We start from the raw sequence: 27462 nt of genomic DNA on the forward strand, positions 1-27462 counted from the left end.
GTACTGGAAACTCTTAAGGCTAAGGTAGGGGCTTGGTCTAAGCTGCATTTGTCTGTTGTGGGTCGAGTTAATCTTATCAAAATTATTCTGATGCCTAAAATGCCGATATTCTGATGCCGATACCTGTGGTCAAGACCTTTGTCAGAACTAGCGACCCGACAGGCACTCACTGGCAGCTGAACAGGGGGTTGGCCTGGATGGCTGGTGCTGGGGACAGCCTGTGACCCTGGTGAGCCATGAGAGCGGTACCAGTGGTGCTTGTAGGAGCTGGGCACTCAAGAGAAGACAAATAGGACATGCAGTCACGTGACCGTGAGTTAGAGGGGTGGGCGGAGCCCAGCACCGCTGTTTGAGCCCACAGCGTGGGGCTGCAGTGGCATCGGGGGGAAAGTGCAAAAGGGAGAAGACACCCCAGGGATGTAAAAAGGGGTGACAGGAAAACACGTAGTCACACAAGCCAAAGTCAAATACAGAGAGGTCGGCGCAGTATACAGGGGCAGTCAGAAGAATAGTCAGGATGTAGCAAGAGATCAGTAAACCAGAATGGGCAATAGACGGTACAGAAACGGCAGGTAAGAATCACAACAGGGACGGAACCAGATCAGAAACCTAACAAATAGACAGTAGTACATGCACAAAGCAGAGACACACCAGAGTCAGATGCACTCAGCCAAGGTTCAGAGTATAAACGACAAAGATTGGCCGCATAATGAGGCTATAAAAAGCCTCCCAGACTCCTCCCTCATTTCGGTCTATCGGCCCAGCCGACCGCTGCGCTCTGCAAATGACTTTCGGCTAACCTCTGCACTAATCCGTACCTCCCACTCCCGACTCCAAGACTTCTCCCGCGCTGCGCCAATCCTCTGTAATGCTCTACCCCAAGATATTAGGACCATCCACAACTTCCATAGTTTTAGGCGCTCGCTCAAACCACATTTGTTCAGAGCGGCCTACCATGTTAACTAATCAAAGTCATTTCATGTTTGTGTGTGTAGCCCATTCACTATCTCCATCTACCCCCCACCCCCTGAAGATGGCTGGACCATCACTGTTAATACATCATTGTAAATACACACCTGTACTTTTTATCTCCCCCACCTCATTGTAGATTGTAAGCTCTCACGAGCAGGGCTGTCTTATTGTACTTTATTGTATTGTTAACGTTGTTACCTGTAACGGGGTCTACTGTGCTGTAATACCTCTCCTGCGAAGTGGGAAGCCATGCCTGAGCTATCTTTGGGGCGACTGTTCCCTTCACGGCGCCGAGAGGGTACGAGGAGGTATACTCGCCATGCTCGCCTGTTGATGATTTGGGGGAGATCGGAACCTTGAAAGGAACCGTCGCCCCCTTCACTCCATAAAATTAAAAAATTTACAGAAAAGTAAAAAATAAAATAAAAACGTTGGGGTCTGAACCAGACCCTGTGTGCCTCCTACAGACACTAAGCAAGAACTGGTTAGCTGAGAGCCAGCAGGAGGGTGTATACTGCAGAGAAGGAGCTAACTTTCTTTGTATCACTTAAGTGTCAGCCTCCTAGTGGCAGCAGCATACACCCACAGTCTGTGTCCCCAAATGAGGCGAAGGAGAAATGTACCACAAAACACGTAATGCACTATGGATCACCATATATAACAATTTTTCTAACAAAAAAAAAAAATCAACTACCACAGCTATATACTGAGCAACTGACTACAAAGCCCTAAACACTGCCTACAGACTGCATTCAGCCACTCTCCCTGCTCCTGCAACTCTCTCTTCATCCCTAGCCTAAATGCAATTTGTACAGCTCTGCAAAAATTAAGAGACCACTGCACAGTTTTCTAAAAATTACCATCTCTACATGTCTGACAGCCATTCCATTCCAGTGTCAGTTGAATTCCAACCAGAGTACATCTCATTCTACTTAATGTGCTTCTGATTAGGTGATCACCTGAACCAAATCTTATTTAATGAGGGAAAGTATAAAAAACCTGCTGTGGTCTTCACAATCCTCTTGCAATAGGACAAGTTGAACTGCAAAACAAGTGCTAGGAATAGCCCTAAAGTAATTTTGTAACAGGCTTCTAAAGGCAGGCCTCGAGTCATGTAAAGCTAGAAAAAAGCCTTTCATCAATGAGAAGCAAAGGAGAGCCAGGCTGAAGTTTGCCAAAGACCATAAGTATTGGACCATAGAGGACTGGAGTAAGGTAATCTTCTCTGATGATTCTAATTTTCAGCTTTGCCCAACACCTGGTCGTCTAATGGTTAGACAGAAACCTGGAGAGGCGTACAAGACACGGAGTCTTGCACCCTCTGTGACATTTGGTGGAGGATCGGTGATGATTTGGGGATGCTTCTGCAAGGCTGGAATTAGGCAGGTTAATCTTTGCGAAGGACGTATGATTCAAGCCGCATACAAGGTTATCCTTGAAAAACACTTGCTTCCTTCAGATCAGGCAATGTTTCCCAACTCTGAGGACTGTTTTTTCCAGCAAGACAATGCCCCTTGCCACACAGCAAGGTCAATTAATGTGTGGATGAAGGAGCACCACATCAAGACCTTGTCATGGCCAGCCCGCTCTCCAGACCTGAACCCCATTGAGAACCTCTGGAATGTAATCAAGAGGAAGATGGATAGTCACAATCCATCAAACCAATTAGAACTGCTTACATTTTTGTGCCAGGAGTGGCATTAGGTCATCCAATAGCAGTGTGAAAGACTGGTGAAAAGCAAGCCAAGATGCATGAAAGCTGTGAGTAAAAATCATGGTTATTCCACCAAATATTGATTTCTGAACTCTTCCCGAGGTAAAAAATTAGTAATGTTGTTTCTAAATGAATAAGAACTCGTTTTCTTTGTATGATTTGAGGTCTGAAATCACTGTTTCTTTTTTATTATTTTGACAATTTATCATTTGCTGCAAATAAATACAAAACTTTTAGCTTTGAATTTCAGAGACATGTTGTCAGTAGTTTATAGAATAAAACAACAAATGTCCCGCAAGGTTCAGTCCTAGGGCCCCTGCTCTTCTCCATTTACACCTTTGGCCTGGGACAGCTCACAGAATCTCACGGCTTTCATTATCACATCTATGCCGACGACACACAGATCTACATCTCTGGACCAGATATCACCACCCTACTAACCAGAATACCTCAATGTCTGTCTGCTATTTCAACCTTCTCCGCTAGATTTCTGAAACTTTACATGGACAAAACAGAATTCATCATCTTTCCCCCATCTCACGTGACCCCCCCCCAACGAACCTATCCATTACAGTAAACGGCTGCCCAATCTCCCCAGTCCCACAAGCTCGCTGCCTCGGGGTAATCCTTGACACTGATCTCTCCTTCAAACCACATATCCAAGCCCTTTCCAATTCCTGCCGCCTTCAACTCAAAAATATTTCACGGATCTGTACATTTCTAAACCAAGAATCTGGAAAAACCCTAGTCCATGCCCTCATCATCTCTTGCCACGACTACTGCAACCTCCTGCTCTGTGGCCTCCCCTCAAACACTCTCGCACCCCTCCAATCTATTCTAAACTCTGCTGCCCGACTAATCCACCTGTCCTCCCGCTATTCCCCGGCCTCTCCCCTCTGTCAATCCCTTCACTGGCTCCCCATTGCCCAGAGACTCCAGTACAAAGCCCTAACCATGACATACAAAGCCATCCACAACCTGTCTCCTCCCTTAAATTTGTGACCTCGTGTCCCGGTACTTACCTGCATGCAACCTCCGATCCTCACAAGATCTCCTTCTCTACTCCCCTCTTCCCATAATCGTATACAAGATTGCTCCCGCACATCACCCCTACTCTGAAACCCTCTACCACAAAATGTGAGACTCTCGCCTACCATCGAAACCTTCAAAAAGAGCCTTGTGAAGAAACCAGATTGTATCTTAATTACCCAGACAGCTATGTTTTTGCATAAACAAAAGAACTGTTTTTTTATCTGTATATTGGCTTGTGAATTTAAGTGTTTATGTCTGGTGGGTCAAAAAGACAGACTGCCCACTGATATACTATCTAACATACTGTGTAAGGGTACCGTCACACAGTGGCATTTTGATCGCTACGACGGCACGATTCGTGACGTTCCAGCGATATATCCGTGACGTTCCAGCGATCTCGCTGTGTCTGACACGCTACTGCGATCAGGGACTCCGCTGAGAATCGTACGTCGTAGCAGATCGTTTGAAACTTTCTTTCGTCGTCTAGTGTCCCGCTGTGGCGGCATGATCGCATGGTGTAACAAAGGTGTGCACGATATTGTATACGATGTGCGCATAATAACCAACGGCTTCTACATCGCACATACATCATGAAATTATCGCTCCAGCGTCGTACATTGCAAAGTGTGACAGCAGTCTACGACGCTGGAGCGATATTGTTACGATGCTGGAGCGTCACGGATCGTACCGTCGTAGCGATCAAAATGCCACTGTGTGACGGTACCCTAAGTCTGTAATAGTGGCTGTACATTGAGTGGGTTAAGCTTTGTTTATTGATGTGTGCTTATATGCTAATAGGGCTACTTAATCCCATCACCATTGTTTGCCATATCTTGATGCTGAACTAAAGGACACTGGGTAATTCTAAAAATAGCTTACAGGCCTTGGGTATAAATTGACTCAGAGTTCACATCCTGGGAGACTGAAGTAACACAGAGCTACCAGCAAGACATTCTGCAAACCACACTACAGACAGAAAGAAGGACTGCAGCCAATTCATCATGGCACCATCACGAGGGACACTGGTCTAGGATTCTATAGGATACAACCTAGGGGTTTTCGGCTCCGATTGGAAGGACACAGATCTGATCCAGTGACCATCTCTGCACCATGGATATGTTTGGAGAAAGCCAGGGTTGGCACCTGCTGGTCGCCTGGTTCCATGGAGATGGTCCGATAAGACGGGTGGTGACTCTCGTGTCAACTGGCTCTGAACCTTGTAGGGACTCTATGGACAGTTCTTGGTCATCTCCCTATGCTTGTCATTGCCTCTTCTCTGTGCGTTCATCCACAGATGGAGTAGCGAGCCTGGGAGCTCTGACATTGTGTCATACTGGAAACACGTGGAGACGCAGTGATATTTTATATGCGCCCATGTACCCATACTAGAGTTGAGCGACCTTGACCTTTTTAGAGTCGAGCCGGGTTTTGCGAAACCCGACTATGTCCAAAGTCGGGTCGAGTGAAATCGGCCGATTATGACGTAAAGTCGGGATCGACCGAAACACGAAACCCAATGCAAGTCAATGGGGCAGCATAGTCGGCAGTGAGTGGGGGCCAGGAAAACACCTAGAGTGCCCATTTTAATGTCAAAACCATCCATTCTTCTTAATGAAGCTTGTCAAGCGTAATTTACCTTATAATAATTGGAAGGCATTTGAAATTGGGGGTCATTTGGCTAAAGTTGTGGGGGGTAGGGCTGGTTCAAGTAATTAGTGGGCCCAGGAAATCTGGACCACGTCACGGCAGTGGAGCAGGGAGAGGTAAGTATTTCAACTTTGCAAGTGCTGTGAACCTGAGCAAGCAGGGGGGGCCCACTCGTTGGCATTGGCACTGGCACAGGGCCCCTCAAAGTACAGCGGTGTGTTTGCACGGCGGGGGCGCCTCCCACCGGCAGCAACACTTTTGCGTACTATGAGAGGCCCTGTGCCAGTGACGTCGCCAACTAGTATTCCTCCCCCCACCTGATGAAGGAACCTGCACTTTCATCTGCACCTTCCTCTTTGTCCCCGTGTAAGGTGGTATGGTATGCGGGAAGAGCAACCTGACTTTCAGCAGGGTCACAATGTTGTTGTGTAGCGTGCACGGGGAATGTTGCGTTATGGGTCAATGTACCAGCAGACTCATCTATCACTGGCTGGGCAATGGGCACGATGAAGTGGAAACACAGATATAGGCCCAAAGAAGAAAGTGGGCTAAATGCAGTTCAAAATTGGTAACACAGGAATAACCAGGGGGCATTGCAGTGGAGGACAACTGGAATGAGAGGCTGACACAGAGAGTAGGGCCAAATCAGTAAGTAGTCGAAATGCAGTTCAAAATTGGCAACCGTAGTAAACAGGCGGCACAGCTTTGTTCAGTGGAGGAGAACAGCAAGGAGTGGCAGACACCGATAGTAGGCCCCAACCCAACTAGTAGGCCAAATGCAGTCTAACATTAACAACTACTTAACGAGAGGCTGAAAATGGTATTTCAGGACAGGAAACCAGGAGAACAGCAAGGAGTGGCAGACACCGATAGTAGGCCCCAAACCAACTAGTACGCCAAATGCAGTTGTTCCATTTAACCACAATTTAATGAGAGCCTGAAGATAGAAGCTCAGGAAAGGCAACCTGGGGAACACCTTGGAGTGTAACACACCATCTCTCTCCACCCCATACCCATTTTGTAGGCCTAATGCTGTGTACTTTTCTACAACTACTAAACGAGAGTCGGAAGACCGAAGCAATGGCAAGGAAACCTGGGGAACACCTTGGAGTGTAACACACCATCTCTCTCCACCCCATACCCAATTTGTAGGCCTAATGCAGCCTACTTTCCGACACCTACTAAACGAGAGCATGAAGATCGAAGCTCAGGAAAGGCAACCTGGGGAACACCTTGGAGTGTAACACACCATCTCTCTCCACCCCATACCCATTTTTTAGGCCTAATGCAGTGTACTTTTCTACAACTACTAAACGAGAGTCGGAAGACCGAAGCAATGGCAAGGAAACCTGGGGAACACCTTGGAGTGTAACACACCATCTCTCTCCACCCCATTCCCCATTTTTTAGGCCTAATGCAGCCTACTTTCCGACACCTACTAAACGAGAGCATGAAGATCGAAGCTCAGGAAAGGCAACCTGGGGAACACCTTGGAGTGTAACACACCATCTCTCTCCACCCCATACCCATTTTGTAGGCCTAATGCTGTGTACTTTTCTACAACTACTAAACGAGAGTCGGAAGACCGAAGCAATGGCAAGGAAACCTGGGGAACACCTTGGAGTGTAACACACCATCTCTCTCCACCCCATACCCAATTTGTAGGCCTAATGCAGCCTACTTTCCGACACCTACTAAACGAGAGCATGAAGATCGAAGCTCAGGAAAGGCAACCTGGGGAACACCTTGGAGTGTAACACACCATCTCTCTCCACCCCATACCCATTTTGTAGGCCTAATGCTGTGTACTTTTCTACAACTACTAAACGAGAGTCGGAAGACCGAAGCAATGGCAAGGAGACCTGGGGAACACCTTGGAGTGTAACACACCATCTCTCTCCACCCCATACCCAATTTGTAGGCCTAATGCAGCCTACTTTCCGACACCTACTAAACGAGAGCATGAAGATCGAAGCTCAGGAAAGGCAACCTGGGGAACACCTTGGAGTGTAACACACCATCTCTCTCCACCCCATACCCATTTTGTAGGCCTAATGCTGTGTACTTTTCTACAACTACTAAACGAGAGTCGGAAGACCGAAGCAATGGCAAGGAAACCTGGGGAACACCTTGGAGTGTAACACACCATCTCTCTCCACCCCATACCCAATTTGTAGGCCTAATGCAGCCTACTTTCCGACACCTACTAAACGAGAGCATGAAGATCGAAGCTCAGGAAAGGCAACCTGGTGAAAACCTTGGAGTGTAACACAACCTGTCTCTACACCCCATACACAATTAGTAGGCCTAATGCAGCGTAGTTTCCAACAGCTACTAAACGAGAGCCGGAAGATCGAAGCTCAGGAAAGGCAACCTGGGGAACACCTTGGAGTGTAACACAACCTCTCTCTACACCACGGAAGGGCTGATTCTTAGGAAGGAAGGCTGTTGTAAATAAGCATTGCGCGTCCGAGGGTGATTATATTCTTATTCGGTATCTACTCACCCTCGGACGCGCCATGCTTCTTGATTTGTAATTAATGTTTATTTGCAATGTGCTTTTGACTTACTCAATTATTTTTTTAATTATTGATTTTATTAAATTAATAGTTTAACATCTTATTGGAAATAATTTAAAGGAGACGCGACAGGACAACACTCGGTGGATGCCATATCTGTGTTAACAACTCCAAAAAACTTTCAGTTAACTTCTTGCAGGAGAAAGAAATTGTAGCTGTTGGACCTTTGTAGTACAGTTCCAGATATTTGTTGTGTGTTTGTTTTGATTGTTAAAATGTCTGCATTTGAGATCTCAACACGATCTTATTTTTTTTAATCAAATTAATTTTTTTTATATTTAATGATGTTGGTTCAAGGGGTACACGGGCAGCAATAGACAGGTCAGTGGAGGCCTAGTGGAAGGATTGACGGCAGACAGGCATCAAAGGCCTAACATTGGGCTGGCTGTAGGCAAGTTAAAATTGGTTCCAGGGGAACACGGCCATCAGTGGCCTGGTCAGTGTAGTTGTAGTTGAAAGAACGGGACGCAGACAGGCTTCGAAGGCCTAACATAATAACATAGGGCTGGCTGTAGGCAAGTTAAAATTGGTTCCAAGGGAACACGGCCATCAGTGGCCTGGTCAGTGTAGTTGTAGTTGAAAGAACGGGACGCAGACAGGCTTCGAAGGCCTAACATAACAAACTTGGGCTGGCTGTAGGCACTTTTAAATTTGTTCCAGGGGTACATGGGCAGCAGTGTATGGTCAGTGGAAGTCTAGTGGAAGGAGTGACCGCAGACAGGCTTCGAAGGCCTAACATAACAAACTTGGGCTGGCTGTAGGCACTTTTAAATTGGTTCCAGGGGTACACGGGCAGCAGTGGTCTGGTCAGTGGAAGTCTAGTGGAAGGAGTGACCGCAGACAGGCTTCCAAGGCCTAACATAACAAACTTGGGCTGGCTGTAGGCACTTTTAAATTGGTTCCAGGGGTACACGGGCAGCAGTGGTCTGGTCAGTGGAAGTCTAGTGGAAGGAGTGACCGCAGACAGGCTTCCAAGGCCTAACATAACAAACTTGGGCTGGCTGTAGGCACTTTTAAATTGGTTCCAGGGGTACACGGGCAGCAGTGGTCTGGTCAGTGGAAGTCTAGTGGAAGGAGTGACCGCAGACAGGCTTCCAAGGCCTAACATAACAAACTTGGGCTGGCTGTAGGCACTTTTAAATTGGTTCCAGGGGTACACGGGCAGCAGTGGTCTGGTCTGTGGAAGTCTAGTGGAAGGAGTGACCGCAGACAGGCTTCGAAGGCCTAACATAACAAACTTGGGCTGGCTGTAGGCACTTTTAAATTGGTTCCAGGGGTACACGGGCAGCAGTGGTCTGGTCAGTGGAAGTCTAGTGGAAGGAGTGACCGCAGACAGGCTTCCAAGGCCTAACATAACAAAATTGGGCTGGCTGTAGGCACTTTAAATTGGTTCCAGGGGTACATGGGCAGCAGTGTATGGTCAGTGGAAGTCTAGTGGAAGGAGTGACGGCAGACAGTCTTCGAAGGCCTAACATAACAAAATTGGGCTGACTGTAGGCACTTTTAAATTGGTTCCAGGGTAACACGGCCAGCAGTGGCCTGGTCAGTGTAGTAGTTGTAGAAAGAAGGGACCGCAGATAGGCTTCGAAGGCCTAACATAACAAAAATGTCAAAACAATGGTATTGTCAGTGCCAGGCATTGAAGGATGTCAGCGCCTAGACTACACATTGGTGAAGCTGTGAGAGATAATTTTGCTAGTGGTAGAGCACTGTTTGAGCTGGGGGGGGGAACTGTCTTGTGGCCGGCGGTACAGGCACAGGGCCCCTCATATTACAACGGTGTGTCTGACGTTGGGTGCGCACCACCACCGCCAGAGACACTTTATTGTACTATGAGGGACCCAGTGGCAGTGCCGTCGACCAAAAGCGGCCACACCCACCTCTTCAGACAAACAGCACTCTCAAGGGTCCAAGCGCAAAGTGGCGATAGCACGGCCCCGTGTGGGGAGTTTGGCCATTTCGTGAGGTGGAAACATGTCGTATGCTGGACAATCAGGTGAAGAAAATTACGAGATTGGAAAAGTCATTCAGAATAGTCCACAGGCAAGAGCTTTTCATAGGAAAGCTAGGTGTCAGCCGGGCAGGGTGGGGCAAAAGATTTTGAAATCCAGTTGTGGTTCATTTTAATGAAGGTTAGATCATCTACATTTTGGGTAGCCAGACGAGTCCTTTTTTCTGTTAGTATTGAACCTGCAGCACTGAATACTCTTTCTGATAGGACACTAGCTGCCGGGCAAGCAAGCTCCTGCAATGCATATTCTGCCAATTCTGGCCAGGTGTCTAATTTGGATGCCCAGTAATCAAATGGGAATGACGGTTGAGGGAGAACGTCGATAAGGGATGAAAAATAGTTTGTAACCATACTGGACAAATGTTGTCTCCTGTCACTTTGAATTGATGCTGCAGTACCTGTCCTGTCTGCGGTCATAGAAAAATCACTCCACAACCTGGTCAGAAAACCCCTCTGGCCAACGCCACTTCTGATTTCTGCCCCTCTAACACCTCTGGTCTGCTGGCCCCTGGAGCTCGTGTGAGAACGATCACGGGCGCTGTGTGCAGGGAATGCCAGAAGCAAACGGTCAACAAGAGTTGATTGTTTTGTTGCTAATATTAGTTCCAAGTTCTCATGTGGCATAATATTTTGCAATTTGCCTTTATAGCGAGGATCAAGGAGGCAGGCCAACCAGTAATCGTCATCGTTCATCATTTTTGTAATGCGTGTGTCCCTTTTGAGGATACGCAAGGCATAATCCGCCATGTGGGCCAAAGTTCCCGTTGTCAAATCTGCGGTTGTGCTTGGTTGAGGGGCAGTTGCAGGCAAATCTACGTCACTTATGTCCCTCAAAAAACCAGAACCCGGCCTTGCCACGCCACCAATTTCCCGTGCCCCCGGGAAAGCTTCCTCATTAAAAATATACTCATCCCCATCATCCTCCTCATCCTCCACCTCCTCTTCGCCCGGTACCTCGTCATGTACACTGCCCTGACCAGACAATCGCTGACTGTCATCAAGGCTTTCCTCTTCCTCTGGTGCAGACGCCTGATCCTTTATGTGCGTCAAACTTTGCATCAGCAGACGCATTAGGGGGATGCTCATGCTTATTATGGCGTTGTCTGCACTAACCAGCCGTGTGCATTCCTCAAAACACTGAAGGACTTGACACATGTCTTGAATCTTCGACCACTGCACACCTGACAACTCCATGTCTGCCATCCTACTGCCTGCCCGTGTATGTGTATCCTCCCACAAAAACATAACAGCCCGCCTCTGTTCGCACAGTCTCTGAAGCATGTGCAGTGTTGAGTTCCACCTTGTTGCAACGTCTATGATTAGGCGATGCTGGGGAAGGTTCAAAGAACGCTGATAGGTCTGCATACGGCTGGAGTGTACAGGCGAACGGCGGATATGTGCGCAAAGTCCACGCACTTTGAGGAGCAGGTCGGATAACCCCGGATAACTTTTCAGGAAGCACTGCACCACCAGGTTTAAGGTGTGAGCCAGGCAAGGAATGTGTTTCAGTTGGGAAAGGGAGATGGCAGCCATGAAATTCCTTCCGTTATCACTCAGTACCTTGCCTGCCTCAAGATCTACAGTGCCCAGCCACGACTGCGTTTCTTGCTGCAAGAACTCGGACAGAACTTCCGCGGTGTGTCTATTGTCGCCCAAACACTTCATAGCCAATACAGCCTGCTGACGTATGCCAGTAGCTGCCCCATAATGGGAGACCTGGTGTGCAACAGTGGCAGGTGCGGATGGAGTGTTTGTGCGACTGCGGTCTGTGGACGAGCTCTTGCTTCTGCAGGAGGACGAGGAGGAGGAGGAGGAGGAGGGGGTGCGAACGGCTACAGACAACTGTTTACTAGACCGTGGGCTAGGCAGAACTGTCCCAAACTTGCTGTCCCCTGTGGACCCTGAATCCACCACATTTACCCAGTGTGCCGTGATGGACACGTAACGTCCCTGGCCATACCTACTGGTCCATGCATCTGTTGTCAGGTGCACCTTTGTGCTCACAGATTGCCTGAGTGCATGGACGATGCGCTCTTTAACATGCTGGTGGAGGGCTGGGATGGCTTTTCTGGAAAAAAAGTGTCGACTGGGTAGCTCGTAGCGTGGTACAGCGTAGTCCATCAGGTCTTTGAAAGCTTCGCTTTCAACTAACCGGTAGGGCATCATCTCTAACGAGATTAGTCTAGCTATGTGGGCGTTCAAACCCTGTGTACGCGGATGCGAGGCTAAGTATTTCCTTTTTCTAACCATAGTCTCATGTAGGGTGAGCTGGACTGGAGAGATGGAGATCGTGGAACTAGCGGGGGTGCCGGTGGACATGGCAGACTGAGAGACGGTGGGAGATGGTATTGTTGCCGCCGGTGCCCTAGATGCAGTGTTTCCTACTACGAAACTGGTGATTCCCTGACCCTGACTGCTTTGGCCTGGCAAAGATACCTGCACAGATACAGCAGGTGGTGCGCTAAATGGTGGTCCTACACTGCCGGAAGGGATGTTGCGTTGATGACTAGCTTCATTGGCCGAGGGTGCAACAACCTTAAGGGACCTTTGGTAGTTAGTCCAAGCTTTCAAATGCATGGTGGTTAAATGTCTATGCATGCAACTAGTATTGAGACTTTTCAGATTCTGACCTCTGCTTAAGGAAGTAGAACATTTTTGACAGATGACTTTGCGCTGATCAATTGGATGTTGTTTAAAAAAATGCCAGACTGCACTCTTTCTAGCATCGGATACCTTTTCAGGCATTGCAGACTGAGCTTTAACCGGATGGCCACGCTGTCCTCCACCAGGTTTTGGCTTTGCCACGCGTTTTGGGCAAGATACGGGCCCGGCAGATGGAACCTGTGGCGATGTTGATGCCTGCTGCGGCCCCTCCTCCTCCTCTGCTTCAGAGCTGCTGCCGCCTGCACCCTGTTCCCCCAATGGCTGCCAATCGGGGTCAAGAACTGGGTCATCTAATAACTCTTCTTGTACCTCCTGCGCAACTTCGTCTGTGTCACCGTGTCGTTCGGTGGTATAGCGTTCGTGATGGGGCAACATAGTCTCATCAGGGTCTGATTCTTGATCAGCACCCTGCGAGGGCAATGTTGTGGTCTGAGTCAAAGGACCAGCATAGTAGTCTGGCTGTGGCTGTGCGTCAGTGCACTCCATGTCAGATTCAATTTGTAATGGGCATGGACTGTTAACTGCTTCACTTTCTAAGCCAGGGACGGTATGTGTAAAGAGCTCCATGGAGTAACCCGTTGTGTCGCCTGCTGCATTCTTCTCTGTTGTTGTTTTTGCTGAAGAGGACAAGGAAGTGACTTGTCCCTGACCGTGAACATCCACTAACGACGCGCTGCTTTTACTTTTACCAGTTTCACGAGAGGAGGCAAAAGAGCTAGAGGCTGAGTCAGCAAGATAAGCCAAAACTTGCTCTTGCTGCTCCGGCTTTAAAAGCGGTTTTCCTAATCCCAGAAAAGGGAGCGTTCGAGGCCTTGTGTAGCCGGACGACGAACCTGGCTCCACAGCTCCAGACTTAGGTGCAATATTTTTTTCCCCACGACCACCTGATGCTCCACCACTACCACTACCCTCATTACCAGCTGACAATGAACGCCCCCGGCCACGACCTCTTCCACTAGACTTCCTCATTGTTTTAAAAACGTAACCAAACTAACGTTATTTGTTGCAGTCACACAACTTACACGGTGAGCTATAACTTCAGTATGATTTAGCTACCCCTTTACAGGTTGGTGAGACCACAGCGAAAATCAGGCCCAATGTTACACACTCTTTTTTTGGTGGCTGCAAATTAGAGAGATGCCCCACACGCAGGACTGTCACTGAAGCACAAATGTTAATATTAATGTCACACTATTATTTTTTTTTTATTTTTATTTTTTTCAGGAACACTTTAGAAACCCCCCAAAAAAAAAAAAATAGATTTTTGCAGGGAGAATTTAGAAAACAAATGTAACAAACTATATGCTTTCTATGGGCCACTGAGTGAGAGATGACGCACACAGGAATCAGGAGTGGCACACAAGCCCAGAGGCCAATATTTTTCTACCAATGATTGATGGAGTTATTTTCTCTGGTAGATTTTGGAACCCAAATCAAGGAAAAAAAATATAGGCTTTCTATGGACCACAATTGGAGAGAGAGAGAGAGAGAGAGAGATGGCACACCCAGGAGTCAAGACTGGCACACAAGCAGAAAGGCCAATATTAATCTCCCACTGTTTTTTTTGGTTGTTTTTTTTTTTTTTTTTTCAGGGAGACTTTAGAAAAAAAAATAATAAAAAAAATATGATTTTATCAGGAAGAATTTAGAAACCAAATAAAATAAAATGATTTTTTCAGGGAGAATTTATAAAACAAATAAAAACAAAAATAGGCGTTCTATGGCCCACTGACTGAGAGATGACGCACACAGGAATCAGGAGTGGCACACAAGCCCAGAGGCCAATATTTTTCTACCAATGATTGATGGAGTTATTTTCTCTGGTAGATTTTGGAACCCAAATCAAGGAAAAAAAATATAGGCTTTCTATGGACCACAATTGGAGAGAGAGAGAGAGAGAGAGAGAGAGAGAGAGATGGCACACCCAGGAGTCAAGACTGGCACACAAGCAGAAAGGCCAATATTAATCTCCCACTGTTTTTTTTGGTTGTTTTTTTTTTTTTTTTTTCAGGGAGACTTTAGAAAAAAAAATAATAAAAAAAATATGATTTTATCAGGAAGAATTTAGAAACCAAATAAAATAAAATGATTTTTTCAGGGAGAATTTATAAAACAAATAAAAACAAAAATAGGCGTTCTATGGCCCACTGACTGAGAGATGACGCACACAGGAGTCAGGAGTGGCACACAAGCCCAGAGGCCAATATTTTTCTACCAATGATTGATGTAGTTATTTTCTCTGGTAGATTTTGGAACCCAAATCAAGGAAAAAAAATATAGGCTTTCTATGGACCACAATTGGAGAGAGAGAGAGAGAGAGAGAGATGGCACACCCAGGAGTCAAGACTGGCACACAAGCAGAAAGGCCAATATTAATCTCCCACTGTTTTTTTTGGTTGTTTTTTTTTTTTTTTTTTCAGGGAGACTTTAGAAAAAAAAATAATAAAAAAAATATGATTTTATCAGGAAGAATTTAGAAACCAAATAAAATAAAATGATTTTTTCAGGGAGAATTTATAAAACAAATAAAAACAAAAATAGGCGTTCTATGGCCCACTGACTGAGAGATGACGCACCCAGGAGTCAAGACTGGCACACAAGCAGAAAGGCCAATATTAATCTCCCACTGTTTTTTTTTTTTTTTTTTTTTTTTTCAGGGAGACTTTAGAAAAAAAAATAATAAAAAAAATATGATTTTATCAGGAAGAATTTAGAAACCAAATAAAATAAAATGATTTTTTCAGGGAGAATTTAGAAAACAAATAAAACCAAAAATAGGCGTTCTATGGCCCACTGACTGAGAGAGAGAGAGAGATGGAACGCTTAGTACTGGCACACAAGCCCAAAGGGCAATATTAATCTCCCTTTTTTTTTCCAGGGAGAATTTCTAAAACCCAAAAAAAAAAAAAAATAGGCTTTCTATGGCCCACTATTTGTGAGAGAGATGGGACGCTCAGGACTGGCACAGATGGCACGCTCACAACTGGCACACAAGCCCAGAGGCCAATATTAATCTCCCTTTTTTCAGGGAAAATTTATAAAACCAAAAAAAAAATTAAATAGGCTTTCTATGGCCCACTATTTGTGAGAGAGATGGCACGCTCAGGACTGGCACAGATGGCACGCTCACAACTGGCACACAAGCCCAGAGGCCAATATTAATCTCCCTTTTTTTCAGGGAGAATTTATAAAACCAAAAAAAAAATTAAATAGGCTTTCTATGGCCCACTATTTGTGAGAGAGATGGCACGCTCAGGGCTGGCACAGATGGCACGCTCAGGACTGGCACACAAGCCCAGAGGCCAATATTAATCTCCCTTTTTTTCAGGGAGAATTTATAAAACCCAAAAAAAAATAAAATAGGCTTTCTATGGCCCACTATTTGTGAGAGAGATGGCACACTCAGGACTGGCACACAAGCCCAAAGGCCAATATTAATCTCCCACTGTATTTTTATCAGGGAGAATTTATACACCCCACAAAAAAAAATACAGAAAAATGAAAAGGCTTTCTATGGCCCACTATGTGAGAGAGATGGCACACACAGGGATGGCACTCTAGCAGAAATGCCAAATTGCCAATCTTAATCTCCCACCCAAAAAAAAAAAAAAAAAAAAACAGGGAATGTCCTACAATTACTATCTCCCTGCCTGCAGTAATCTCAGCCAGGTATGGCAGGCAGCTACTATCTCCCTGCCTGCAGTAATCTCAGCCAGGTATGGCAGGCAGCAATAAGGAGTGGACTGATGCACAAATGAAATAAAAAGTGTGGACAAACAAAAAAGATAGCTGTGCAGAAAGGAAGGAACAAGAGGATTTGTGCTTTGAAAAAAGCAGTTGGTTTGCACAGCGGCGTACACACAGCAATGCAGCTATCAGGGAGCCTTCTAGGGCAGCCCAATGAGCTACAGCGCTGAGGGGAAAAAAAAAAAAAAAAAACTTCCACTGTCCCTGCACACCGAGGGTGGTGTTGGACAGTGCAAATCGCTGCAGCACAAGCGGTTTTGTGGTTAATGGACCCTGCCTAACGCTATCCCTGCTTCTGACAAAGCGGCAGCAACCTCTCCCTAAGCTCAGATCAGCAGCAGTAAGATGGCGGTCGGCGGGAACGCCTCTTTATAGCCCCTGTGACGTCGCAGACAGCAAGCCAATCACTGCAATGCCCTTCTCTAAGATGGTGGGGACCAGGACCTATGTCATCACGCTGCCCACACTCTGCGTTTACCTTCATTGGCTGAGAAATGGCGCTTTTCGCGTCATTGAAACGCGACTTTGGCGCGAAAGTCGCGTACCGCATGGCCGACCCCACACAGGGGTCGGATCGGGTTTCATGAAACCCCGACTTAGCCAAAAGTCGGCGACTTTTGAAAATGTTCGACCCGTTTCGCTCAACCCTAACCCATACAATTCCAGGCATGTTGGGAAGGCTCTGTTTGCTATTGTGTGCTGTGGTTCAATAAAGTATTGCCACCCTGTTTTACCTTAACCCTGTGTTGTCTGTGTAGTGTATTGCCCACTGGGAGATAGAGCGGGCGTTCAGTGGTATGAGCCGTGGTCCATGCAGTCTTGCTAAGGACAGCCGGGCCAGCGGACAAGAGCACCCACTGACCCCGCCTCTCCGTAACAAGCCTGAAGACCCACCTCTTCTGACAAGCCTACAACCTGCAGTAACCACCGATCGACCAAACTGCTGCACGATCAGCTCTACCCTCGCCTACTGTATTCTCACCCATCCCTTGTAGATTGTGAGCCCTCGCGGGCAGGGTCCTCTCTCTTCCTGTACCAGTTGTGACTTGTATCGTTTAAGATTATTGTACTTGTTTTTATTATGTATACCCCTCCTCACATGTAAAGCGCCATGGAATAAATGGCGCTATAATAAGTAATAATAATAGTAATCATTTTAACTAAAAAATATACCTATAAAGAGAAAAATCAGACAAACTGAAAATTTTGAAGTGGTCTCTTAATTTTTGCCAGAGCTGTATCTGATACAAACTTCGAAAGCACAAGATTAGAAGGGCTGTTAGTATGATGGTTCAGCTTCAGCACCAATATCTACACTACAGGACTCTGAGACGTTGTACTGCACACACACACACGCCTGGACAAGCACTCTCTCCCTCCAATAACAACTGTCACAGAGCTCTGCAATGGTGTCACTGTGCCGAAACTAACGCCGCCTACCATTTTAACAACCCCCTGATGATGTCACACAGCAAGGAATGAGAGTAATGCCACTACCAAGATGGCTACAGCATTACAGTGACCCGCAGGCAATCCCCGCATGTATTTTGGCTGTGTAACAGTCACCACACACGCGGAGTGGGGATTCGAAATCGAGCACCGGCTAATGTTTGCCGAGTAACGAGCACATCCGAGCACCCAGATAATCAAGTGATATCCGAGTACCACTGAGCACATTCGCTCATCCCCAATCGGGATTCTAGGAAACCAACAGCATCATTACCCTCCGCTTTCTCTTAGAGGACCATCATAATATTTTTCTTCAACTTTTCTAACTTGTCAGCACGTTCTATGTACACTGTTATTTGGCTTTGTAGTTTACAGATCTAGGCAGGTAACGGTCAACATCTCCTAATCCCAGGAAGTAGGTGGATCCTCCAGGTTGTAAGTTCAAGAGGAAAGGGCTTTCACAAAATCATTTCAACATTTTCAGATGGAGGAGAAGGTTCTACTCTAGAGGCAAAATGGTGATCACACGATCGTGATACGACCGAACTACACGACTACTTATTGAAAATGTAAATACTCGTAGGCCGCAATCCACAAGTCATGGGAGAGTCCCAATAGTTTGGGACACGTTGAAGGACTGTTGGAAGGGGTTAACAGACTTTTCCGGATCAAGTGCGCTCTCCACCATGTTAGGAGAGGATGGAAGGATGGGATGGGGATATGTTGGGGGTGTTTTTCTGTGGTGTGGGGGGAGGGGGTGGGTTTGGGGAAATATTTGCATAATGTACATCACCATGGTTACTGTGGTTGTGACTTCAGCAGCAACTGGATGAAAAAATGTGGGATAAAATGTTCTGTGGAGGGAAAATGTCTGGAAGAATGAGAGTTGTGAGTTGGAACGTTAGGGGTTTGGCGTCCGGAGTGAAGCGGCAAGATGTGTTTAAATTTATGAATGATGCTAAGACGTCAGTGATCTGTCTGTAGGAAATAATAAGGTGAAGGAGAGAACGCATTTTCTGACTAAAAGATGGGTACAGGTGGGATACCATGCCACATATTCTGCATACTCTAGGGGGGTAAGCATCCTCATCTGTGCTGGGGTTCCTTTTGTGTATCACAAAGTGGTTATAGATCAGTCGGGTAGATTCATATGTTTACTTTGTAAATTGTATGGATGTCTGATGTGGCTGGTTTAAATTTATGTTCCACCACCATATTGTGGAAAGGTGATCGACAGTTCTGGAGATAATGAAGGAGACACCATTTTTGATAATAGGGGACTTGAACAATATTCCGGACACAAATTGGGATAGGGGGAGACGAGAGACGCTGAAGTCGGGTGGTAACTGTACACCATTTGGTGCCGTCCTGAGGGAGACCGCTCTGCATGATTTATGGAGGATTTCTCATCCTGGAGTGTACAAATATTCCTCATTTTCGTCCTCCGCTTCTTTGTCAAGAATAGATCTGGCCTTGGGCAATACGCCGATGTTGGGCCTTGTTGGGGAGGTAACATATATGGCTAGAACAATATCGGATCATTCCCCCATGAGTGTGATACTTGAGGGAGTGGGCTCTGTACCTGCTAGGGGGTGCATGTGGAGGCTGAACCCATTTTGGCTACACTTCATTGACTTAGATGGACACATAGGGGGGACATTAAGGAACATTTTAAAATTAATGCTGGGTTGCCTTCAGTATTGACGATATATGAAGCTATGAAGGCTTATTTCAGAGGGCTCTGCATTAAAGAGATATCCCAAGTCAAGGTAGAAACGGGCAGGAAGGATCAGATGTTCATAGAGAGTTGGAGGAGGCGGAGGAGGCATTAATGAACGATCAGTCCCCAGAAGCACAGGGAAGGTTGAAGGTAGCGCAGAATAAAGTATGTCAGATGGCAATGAAAAACGTGTAACGCAGGGAAAATGTTTCAAACTGCTAAATACTTTGAGGAGGGGGACAGGGCGGGCCCTCTCCTTTCTAGAATAGTGGCGGCTCAGAGAGACTCCACACATATAGTCTCTTTGAAGAGAAAGGATGGGAAGGGCCATACTGGTTGCAAAGCTATTTTGGAGGTGATGATGGAGTATTACTCGGATCTTTATAAATCACGGGTTCAGCCAACGATGAAGGAGGTGGATGGTTTCTTGGCAGAGGTACAGCTCCCCAGACTCTCAGAGGCAGATCGGGGTCTTCTTGAGGAACTTGACGCTGCACTGTCCTCTATGCCCAATGATAAAGCCCCAGGGGTGAATGGGATTAAGGAGGAGGTGTATAAAAAAATATAAAGAGGTATTGCTTCCCGCTTTGTTGGAGGTGTATGGTGCTGGTCTGGTGGAGGGGGAGTTGCCGCAGTCCATGCGTGAGGCAATAATTGTAGTGTTGCAAGAACAGGGTAAGGATCCGGCTTCTTATCGCCCAATTTCGTTATTAACGACAGATATTAAAATGTTGGCCAAGATATTGGCTAATCGTCTTAACAAGGTGATAACGATACTAATACACCAGGACCAATCTGGATTTATGCCCAATAGTTCTACTGCATGTAATCTTAGACAATAGTTTCTTAATATGCAGGTAAAGGCGGACAATATGGGTAGGAGGGTTGTGGTGTCTTTAGATGCCGCTAAGGCGTTTGATACTGAGGAGTGGCGGTATTTGTGGGCGGTCATGAAGGCTATAGGTTTTAGCGAGAGATTTATAAGATGGGTGCAATTGTTATATGCGTCTACAAGAGCCTGGATAAGGGTAAATGGGCTCTTGTCAGGGGATTTCCATTTATATAGGGGAACCCGGCAGGAGTAAGTGAGTTGTTTTCATTAAATGAAAATGTATTAATAGGTTTTGTATGCATTGTACCTGTCTGGAAATTGTGTCAGACTGTTACTGGCGTGTCATATGCTTTAATAAAAACTATGTGATTTAAAAGAACTACATGACTGATAAAGCAGCCACAGCCGATGACTGAGAGGAATCTGTGACTTCTCTGCATTTAGTGGTCACTACTCACCTGGGTAGTCATATGTAGGAATCTCCTCTTTACACCGCTCATCACCCCTCACATATGTCTCTGTAGTATTAATATGGGTCAAATCTTCACCCTGAAACAAATATTGTAAAAGTCACAGACAGATGGAGAAGTCACATCTATGATCAGCTCTAATCCTGCCATCTTCACCGTTCTCATTACACAAGTATAAGGGCTTGTTTTCACTAGCGAGATACACGTCCGTGTCTCGCATGTGGAAACGAAGCTCTGGTGCCGGCACTCCGGAGCGGAGCGTGCGGCTCCATGTGTTCCTATGCAGCCGCACGCTCAGCTCCCAAGTGCCGGCACCAGAGCTTCGTTTCCACATGCGAGACTCGGACATATATCTCGCAAATTAAAACAAGCCCTAAAACATAGAATACTGGTGGATAAAACAAGACTGAGCACAAGACCTTCACAGCCGTCTACACATCATAGGGGAAATCTCATGACCCTTCTCCATCTACCTGATGATCCTGGTGAACAATAGGATCTTCTTGTTTACAGTCCTCTGGAAGAAGAGTACGGGGACATCTCTCTGGTGTTGTCCTCTTACTGGATAGATCTGGAGGAAACACATACAGGGACTGAATTCATTCTTTAAATACAGAAAATTATAGGCCGTGTGTAGTTAGTCCTGTCTATTACCTGGTGATGTGAGGGGCTGGGGAACCTCCATCATGACATCTTTGTACAGATCTTTGTGTCCTTCTAAATACTCCCATTCCTCCATGGAGAAATAGACGGAGACATCCTGACACCTTATAGGAACCTGACACATACAATGATACCGTCATCCCCCGATTCCTTTATAGCGTTACTGTGTAATGTCCCAGCAGTGTCACCTCTCCAGTCAGCTGCTCAATCATCTTGTAAGTGAGTTCTAGGATCTTCCGGTCATTAAAGTTCTCATGTATCAGGTGAGGTAGAGGCCTCGTGATTGGGCTCAGTGGTCTTCCCCATCCATCAGACACCAGGTCCTGACAGAGCTCACTAGAGGTCTTCTTCACTACCGTGTAATCCTAGTTATGGAGAGACAAATTGATAAATCTCACTACAGACATTTCCAGAGTCCTCACCTCTCCAGTTCTGTCCATCTTATTCCCATCGATAAGAATGATGAAATGTGACATCATCAGAATCTCTCACCTCTCCAGTCAGACGGAAGAGGATCTCTAGGGTGATGTGTAATATTCTCTCCGCCATCTGGTCCCTGTCCATATCCATCCTTGATGATTAAGTCAGATAATTTCTCTCAATATACAAGATGTCCACTGAGAGGATCTGATATTGCAGGGAAATGAATAGGAAGAAAGTGAGCCAATGTAACATCATAAAGGATGACAACAATGTGAAACATATCAGGAGATAGAACAAGTAGATGTTGTATTCTCCAGTCTTTTACGGACTGGAACACAAGTTGTATTACTGACTAAGACATGTCCTCCATGCTCCCAATCACTGGCTAAGTTGGCCATTGCATCAGCAACTTATTGGCTGTAGGAATTACAAGTTTGTTGGGACTGATCAGGATGTGCTGCAAAAGAGCGGAGAAGATGGAGGTCTGCTGAGACCAGCTGTGGCTGTGAAAAGTCATCATGTCATCTAGACAAGATGGAGATCGAAAGAAAGACGACCTCCAGAAAATATGTAATCCATAAGATACCTGGATGCAAATGATCATTGTATAGTCCGCAGTATGATGATGGCTGCTAATAACAACTCCATGTACTCCCGCCTCGATTACTGCAACACCCTCCTATGTGGCCTCCCCGCTAACTCCCTTGCACCACTCCAGTCTGTCCTCAACTCTGCTGCTCGGCTAATCCACCTCTCTCCTCGCTACTCCCCTGCTTCTCCCCTCTGCAAATCCCTCCACTGGCTCCCAATTCCCCAACGAATCCAGTTCAAACTACTAACACTGATCTACAAAGCCATCCACAACCTGTCCCCTCCCTATATCTCTGAACTAAACTCCCACTGTCTTCCCTCACGTAATCTTTAATCCTCCCCAGACCTCCTACTCTCCACCACACTTAATCGTTCCTCACACAAGATTTCTCCCGAATGTCTCCCATCCTCTGGAATTCCACGCCTCAACACGTCCGATTAACCACCACCCTCGGATCCCGCAGACGGAACCTGAAAACCCATCTGTGAGGATAATGAATAATATAAGTTTTAGTGTCTCTTGCCAACACATATAGGGTGGGCGTTGACCCCCCTTCACTGTGTTTTGCTGAGGTTTTATTGCTTCTAGCTGCACATTCTAGGTTCAGAGCAACTTACTCATTCCCTTCCACAAAAGGAATTTATACAACCGCTGTAGCTGCAATAGACAATTGTACTAGCTAAAACTGGTCTGATATCTCTCAAGACATGCGGTTCTTTGTCCTCTTATAGTAAGATATTGGGCCAACGATTTTGGCTTGGAAAATAATAAGTCCATTTTGCGAATCTTCATCGGCGGATCTATCAACCACTGTAAGCGCGAGCCTATAATTCCAACAGGTAAAAAAGTATGGATTTCTCTGGAACTGTGTGTCCCAACTAGCCCGAACTTGGTACCAATAGAAAGCCAATAGTAAAATAATAAGAATGAGGGGTGTGCTGGGATTCTGACATGTTCTGGAGCGGAGATACGAGCATTATATAAATGTGTGTTAAATTTGGTAAGTCTCAGGAGAGGGGAGGGTCTGAGGAAACCAACCCTTTTAGTGATGTCACCAGGCTGAGCTATAAGTTTTATGCCTGGTACCCAGCAGTCAGTTTTACCTGAGGAGCTCTTACTGCTAGCCCTGATGCATTGGGATATTTGGGAACTCTGCCCACTAGCCTGGTTGCCTGCAATGTCCTGAACACATGTGTTATGTTTGCTAATGACAGGTGTTATGAAGGCAATCCAGAAACACAGTGTGCTTAGCGATCAGAGCGCACACAGTGATCTGACAAATACCCAAAAATACAAGAACGAGCTCTGAGACGTGGAAACTCTGTAGACTGCACACCTGATCCTATCCTAAACACAACTAAAAGCGGCTGTGGATTGCGCCTAACAACTACCTAGGCAACTCGGCACAGCCTAAGAAACTAGCTAGCCTGAAGATAGAAAAATAGGCCTGACTTGCCCCAGAGAAATTCCCCAAAGGAAAAGGCAGCCCCCCACATATAATGACTGTGAGTAAGATGAAAAGACAAAACGTAGGGATGAAATAGATTCAGCAAAGTGGGGCCCGATATTCTAGGACAGAGCGAGGACAGTAAAGCGAACTTTGCAGTCTACAAAAAACCCTAAAGCAAAACCACGCAAAGGGGGCAAAAAAAACCCACCGTGCCGAACTAACGGCACGGCGGTACACCCTTTGCGTCTCAGAGCTTCCAGCAAAACAAAAGACAAGCTGGACAGAAAAAAAGCAACAAAAAAACAAAAAGCACTTAGCTATACAGAGCAGCAGGTCACAGGAACAATCAGGAGAAGCTCAGATCCAACACTGAAAGATTGACAAGGAGCAAGGATAGCAGCATCAGGCGGAGTTAAGTAATGAAGCAGTTAACGAGCTCACCAGAACACCTGAGGGAGGAAGCTCAGAAGCTGCAGTACCACTTGTGACCACAGGAGTGAATTCAGCCACAGAATTCACAACAGTACCCCCCCCCCCTTGAGGAGGGGTCACCGAACCCTCACCAGAGCCCCCAGGCCGACCAGGATGAGCCGCATGAAAGGCACGAACAAGATCGGAAGCATGAACATCAGAGGCAAAAACCCAGGAATTATCTTCCTGAGCATAACCCTTCAATTTAACCAGATACTGGAGTTTCCGTCTAGAAACACGAGAATCCAAAATCTTCTCCACAATATACTCCAATTCCCCCTCCACCAAAACCGGGGCAGGAGGCTCAACAGATGGAACCATAGGTGCCACGTATCTCCGCAACAACGACCTATGGAATACATTATGTATGGAAAAGGAGTCTGGGAGGGTCAAACGAAAAGACACAGGATTGAGAACCTCAGAAATCCTATACGGACCAATAAAACGAGGTTTAAATTTAGGAGAGGAAACCTTCATAGGAATATGACGAGAAGATAACCAAACCAGATCCCCAACACAAAGTCGGGGACCCACACGGCGTCTGCGATTAGCGAAAAGTTGAGCTTTCTCCTGGGACAAGATCAAATTGTCCACTACCTGAGTCCAGATCTGCTGCAACCTATCCACCACAGAATCCACACCAGGACAGTCCGAAGACTCAACCTGTCCTGAAGAGAAACGAGGATGGAACCCAGAATTGCAAAAAAATGGAGAAACCAAGGTAGCCGAGCTGGCCCGATTATTAAGGGCGAACTCAGCCAACGGCAAAAAAGACACCCAATCATCCTGGTCTGCAGAAACAAAACATCTCAGATATGTTTCCAAGGTCTGATTGGTTCGTTCGGTCTGGCCATTAGTCTGAGGATGGAAAGCCGAGGAAAAGGATAGGTCAATGCCCATCCTACCACAAAAGGCTCGCCAAAACCTTGAAACAAACTGGGAACCTCTGTCAGAAACAATATTCTCAGGAATGCCATGCAACCGAACCACATGCTGAAAGAACAAAGGTACCAAATCAGAGGAGGAAGGCAATTTAGCCAAGGGCACCAGATGGACCATTTTAGAAAAGCGATCACAGACCACCCAAATGACTGACATCTTTTGAGAAACGGGAAGGTCAGAAATGAAATCCATCGAAATATGTGTCCAAGGCCTCTTTGGGACCGGCAAGGGCAAAAGCAACCCACTGGCACGAGAACAGCAGGGCTTAGCCCTAGCACAAATCCCACAGGACTGCACAAAAGTACGTACATCCCGTGACAGAGATGGCCACCAGAAGGATCTAGCCACTAACTCTCTGGTACCAAAGATTCCAGGATGACCAGCCAACACCGAACAATGAAGTTCAGAGATAAGTTTATTAGTCCACCTATCAGGGACGAACAGTTTCTCTGCTGGACAACGATCAGGTTTATTCGCCTGAAATTTTTGCAGCACCCGCCGCAAATCAGGGGAGATGGCAGACACAATGACTCCTTCCTTGAGGATACCCGCTGGCTCAGATAAACCCGGAGAGTCGGGCACAAAACTCCTAGACAGAGCATCCGCCTTCACATTTTTAGAGCCCGGAAGGTACGAAATCACAAAGTCGAAGCGGGCAAAAAATAACGACCAACGGGCCTGTCTAGGATTCAAGCGCTTGGCAGACTCGAGATAAGTCAAGTTCTTATGATCAGTCAATACCACCACGCGATGCTTAGCTCCTTCAAGCCAATGACGCCACTCCTCGAATGCCCACTTCATGGCCAGCAACTCTCGATTGCCCACATCATAATTACGCTCAGCGGGCGAAAACTTCCTGGAAAAGAAAACACATGGTTTCATCACTGAGCAATCAGAACCTCTCTGTGACAAAACCGCCCCTGCTCCAATCTCAGAAGCATCAACCTCGACCTGGAACGGAAGCGAAACATCTGGCTGACAACACAGGGGCAGAACAAAAACGACGCTTCAACTCCTGAAAAGCTTCCACAGCAGCAGAAGACCAATTAACCAAATCAGCACCCTTCTTGGTCAAATCGGTCAATGGTTTGGCAATGCTAGAAAAATTACAGATGAAGCGACGATAAAAATTAGCAAAGCCCAGGAACTTTTGCAGACTTTTCAGAGATGTCGGCTGAATCCAATCCTGGATGGCTTGGACCTTAACTGGATCCATCTCGATAGTACAAGGGGTAAAGATGAACCCCAAAAATGAAACTTTCTGCACACCGAAGAGACACTTTGATCCCTTCACAAACAAAGAGTTAGCACGCAGGACCTGAAAAACCATTCTGACCTGCTTCACATGAGACTCCCAATCATCTGAGAAGATCAAAATGTCATCCAAGTAAACAATCAGGAATTTATCCAGATACTCACGGAAGATGTCATGCATAAAAGACTGAAACACAGATGGAGCATTGGCAAGTCCGAACGGCATCACTAGATACTCAAAATGACCCTCGGGCGTATTGAATGCAGTTTTCCATTCATCTCCTTGCCTGATTCTCACCAGATTATACGCACCACGAAGATCTATCTTAGTGAACCAACTAGCCCCCTTAATCCGAGCAAACAAGTCAGATAACAATGGCAAGGGATACTGAAATTTAACAGTGATCTTATTAAGAAGGCGGTAATCAATACACGGTCTCAGCGAACCATCCTTCTTGGCTACAAAGAAGAACCCTGCTCCCAGTGGTGATGACGATGGGCGAATATGTCCCTTCTCCAGGGATTCCTTCACATAACTGCGCATAGCGGCGTGTTCGGGCACGGATAAATTAAATAATCGACCTTTAGGGAATTTACTACCAGGAATCAAATTGATAGCACAATCACAATCCCTATGCGGAGGTAGAGCATCGGACTTGGGCTCTTCAAATACATCCTGATAATCAGACAAGAACTCTGGGACCTCAGAAGGGGTGGATGACGAAATCGACAAAAATGGAACATCACCATGTACCCCCTGACAACCCCAGCTGGATACCGACATGGAATTCCAATCCAATACTGGATTATGGGTTTGTAGCCATGGCAAC

At 46.3% G+C, this 27462-nt stretch overlaps 1 protein-coding gene across 1 annotated transcript in view; it reads right to left on the minus strand.

Moving 5' to 3' along the window:
• LOC138666914 (zinc finger protein 665-like) overlaps positions 1 to 27462 on the minus strand; it is a 76375-nt gene that overhangs the window by 25857 nt on the left and 23056 nt on the right. Inside the window, exons 2-6 of the mRNA XM_069755099.1 lie at positions 21993 to 22127; positions 21689 to 21865; positions 21492 to 21615; positions 21311 to 21408; positions 20826 to 20916 (exon numbers count right to left, since the gene is read on the minus strand). Coding sequence (XP_069611200.1) covers positions 20826 to 20916; positions 21311 to 21408; positions 21492 to 21615; positions 21689 to 21865; positions 21993 to 22070 — 568 coding nt within the window. The 5' untranslated portion in view covers positions 22071 to 22127. The remainder of the gene's footprint in view (positions 1 to 20825; positions 20917 to 21310; positions 21409 to 21491; positions 21616 to 21688; positions 21866 to 21992; positions 22128 to 27462) is intronic.

Source organism: Ranitomeya imitator, chromosome 2, assembly GCF_032444005.1.
Source record: "Ranitomeya imitator isolate aRanImi1 chromosome 2, aRanImi1.pri, whole genome shotgun sequence".
Lineage (NCBI taxonomy): Eukaryota > Metazoa > Chordata > Amphibia > Anura > Dendrobatidae > Ranitomeya > Ranitomeya imitator.